We start from the raw sequence: 3525 nt of genomic DNA, 5'->3' as shown, positions 1-3525 counted from the left end.
AAACAGCCGTGGCAGACCATGCTGATCACACCTGATTCAGTGTAGACCACAGTTAAATGCTGAATTTGTTTGGCATGTTCATCATACACGCTGTGTGCGTTGTGCACTCATTGTTACGCATTCTGCGGACGGTGCAGTGCAGTCGAAAGGCTTGCATGGGCAGACAGCCACAGGAACATCGTGTGGACAGTTTGTCCAGCTTGTCCAATGTCCAGCTTGACATAAAGTGCATTTTATTTAGCATCCAAATGAAATCACCCAGAAAGCCAGTGGTGGCACTGGAGCTGGGGGAGTCCATTTTTATCACTCTGAAGACAGACAGACAGACAGACAGACAGACAGATACTTTCTGCCACGTGACTGCAGTCCACCATTCCCTTTATTCCTCATCCAAATCCTTCTCTCCTCTACTCATCTAAATCCCCTCTTCCCCTCTCTCCATATTGATGTCAATCCCGGATTAAAATATTCATGTTTTTTTTTTCTGAATGTGAGATCATTTGTTCTTTCTTTTCTTTCTTTCTTCCTGTATTTCCTTCCTTCTTTCTTTTGTGTTCTCTCTCTAGCTGTGTAAAGATGGCACATCCTTGAACTAGTTGTTCCTCATCCACAGAGAATCCTCACAAAAATCCTTACAAAGTGTGTGTGTGTGTGTGTGTGTGAGAGAGAGAGAGAGAGAGAGAGAGAGAGAGAGATTTGACGGGAGACAAGAATTACAACAATTAAAAAGCATCCGCGCAAGGACAGCTATACTAACACGCCTTTGTGCGGGACTGCATATCTGCATATGGGGATTTCTTGCATAAGCTCATTGCTGTTTTGAATTGATTAAACTGAGATTGGGGGGGGGGGGGGGGGGGGGGGCTGCAGCGACTTAAAGTAGAGGCGAGACCTCTCTTATCGAAACAAAATGCCACATCAAACTTCAACTAACGTGATTTGTTAATCGTTAATCACAATCAAATGCCGATTGATGTACAGTAATATAGTCAATATAGATATCCCCCTTCCGGCTTTCCTGAGACTGAAGCGGTAATGACATCACAAAATGCATGACTCTACAGGGGTCACATTTATTAATTCATGTATTCATCCATTTCCATGTAGGAACAGTTAAAGAGCATTATCCGGCATCATGAACGCTTTTCTTTTTCCCATTTAAATTCCAGTGGCTGTCCTACATTTTAACCCATTTTCCTTGCTGATATATTTGAATCGCTTTACTTGGATCATATCATAAGCAAAACGATGACAGCTGAACCATATTAAGATCTGTAATCATTAAGTATTGACATCGGGATAAAATATTCCCCAGAATGTGCCCGATTTTTTCGTAACAGACCATATCAACCCAAACCGTTAACCCCGGTTACAATGAAAAATAGACTACTCGAAATGACAGCAAATTCTTGGAAAAAGGATCTGAGGGAGGGGGCGTTTCGGCTTCTGCCTGTGTGTGTGTGTGTGTGTGTGTGTGTGTGTGTGCGTGCGTGCGTATGTGTGTGTGTCTGTCTGTCTGTCTCTCTCTCTCTCTCTCTACCAATAATTACGTAAGTAGACCGGTTGATATACACGGTAATAGATTCTATTGCTTTGCATTGAATATGTAATCAGAGAAAATGTCATAGCAATTACCCATCCTGACATTTTACCAAATGGTTCACATCATGTTATCATTAATCTCTCTCTCACGCGCGCTCGCACTATATGAAAATTGTCGACATATTGTCCGTTTATTTTACTGTCGATTTTTGCTATCTGGGATGGTTGATTGGGATGGATGAACGAAAGAGAGAGGGAGGGAGAGAGGGAGGGGGAGAGAGAGAGAGAGAGAGAGAGAGAGAGAGAGAGAGTGGGCATACGATACAGTAATCCGCATTAAATTTTAAGAGGCCTGTGCGAAACAGCCCGCCTCGGATAAACCAGTATTGTTATAAGCTACATTTCGTTCAACATTAATATGTCCTCCTGCCCAAAAGCAATGCAAAACAAAAGAATAAACTAAAAATACGTCCGGCTTTGCGCGGGAAGATCGATGGAATAAAAAATAATGAATTGCATTATGCAGACAAAATCCACCTGCAGGCGCTGGCACATCTCGTTTTCGCATATGCCGCATTGCAAACCCCGAGTTTCAGCACGGACAGCTACCGCTACACGGAAACATCTACCACATCTACCGCCGCTCATGCATATAACACCTCTGACTAAACGAACCAGATTGCTGCTGAAACCAAAAAGGCAAATGTAACACGTATATACAGGGCACAGCTTTGGTTTGAAAAAACATTCAGTCTCAGTACAGAGCGGCTGCTGAGTAAATTAATTGTCAATCGGTCCGTGAACTGCGGTCGGGTGGACTGGTTTCAGATGAAGTGCCGGTATACTGCGGGGTGGATGCAGGGAGGGGTTGCGCGGGAGGGACTGATGGGGGAATGCGGGGCGATCCGGGAGAACTGGCAGATCTTTTAAACGAGCTACAGCCCGACTCACCCCAGCTGCTCGCCGTCCTGCCCAGAAACTCGTGCGTCCGCGGGTTCCAGAGGAATTCCTTCCACTCGTCCATCACCTGGCCGCACGTCTTCTTTTCACCGTCCTTTGCCATTTTCGCTTGACGTTTTTTTTTCCCTTTCTGCCGCGCGTTCACTCTTCTTCAATTTCCCTTATTTAGCAACGTACTGTTCTAAAGCCTGGGCGCTGGGTTAATGCGTAAAAATGTAACATAGAAGCCAAATGATCTGTGTCAATGAAAACGTAAATGCTGCCGTTTAACTGAACATGCGAGTCCCAAGCGAATAAGTGTGCGCTCGGCTGCCCGTCAATCTAAACGAAATGGCTTTGTTATGAGTATAATAAATAATATTAAATTATTGCTGTGTGGCTTCGAGAATCGAATGAGAGAAAAACTAAAAAAATGGATGAGCTAGTGAGATTCAGTCCGTTACCTGCCGGTAGGATTTCCCTCCCCCCAGACTAACCTGACTGCCGCAGAATGCGGGTGAGATATGCAGAAATACAGTGATACTGCGGTAAAACACTCTCAGCCTTTTAAGCCAGGTCCCCCCGCCCCCCCCCGCACTTCCTCTGCAGAACACGCCGTGCACCCCCCTCCCTCCTCCCAACACCCCCCGCCCGCTCAGAAACATGCACAAGCGGCTTCTATCTCTTCAGCCAATAACATCTTAGCGCTCACCCCATCAGTCCCGCCTCCCTTTCCCAGTCTACTTTCTGTCCTCTGCTTCACCAGATTATGAGTGACAGTCCAGTTGACCAATCGTTTCTTGGTCACAGGGATTCCTTCAAGCTCCGCGTGCCGACTGCTGTGGTAGAGTGCCGGGCCATCCCAGTGTAAGAGGAGTAATGCAATATTTCACTAAAACGCCATATCAACGTATTATGCAGTGTTCTATTACTTTCTGGAAAGGTAATTTATTACGGTTCACGATGAAGTCGTTTCTGACCGCCAGTCATATTCAATTTGAGATACAGTATGTTACTGTGCAAATGGCAAAGGTTCTGTTTGGG

At 45.3% G+C, this 3525-nt stretch overlaps 1 protein-coding gene across 1 annotated transcript in view; it reads right to left on the bottom strand.

The window, feature by feature from the left end:
• The window catches only part of atp1b2a (ATPase Na+/K+ transporting subunit beta 2a), a 23159-nt gene extending 20111 nt beyond the window's left edge, over positions 1-3048 (bottom strand). The window contains exon 1 of the mRNA XM_036548946.1: positions 2494-3048. Within this exon, the coding sequence (XP_036404839.1) occupies positions 2494-2605 (112 nt within the window). The 5' untranslated portion in view covers positions 2606-3048. The remainder of the gene's footprint in view (positions 1-2493) is intronic.
• Positions 3049-3525: the final 477 nt, after the last annotated feature.

Source organism: Megalops cyprinoides, chromosome 16 (assembly GCF_013368585.1).
Source record: "Megalops cyprinoides isolate fMegCyp1 chromosome 16, fMegCyp1.pri, whole genome shotgun sequence".
In the NCBI taxonomy this organism is placed as follows: Eukaryota; Metazoa; Chordata; class Actinopteri; order Elopiformes; family Megalopidae; genus Megalops; species Megalops cyprinoides.
The sequence above is the reverse complement of the archived record's forward strand: the minus strand, read 5'-3'. Positions and strand labels throughout refer to the sequence as shown.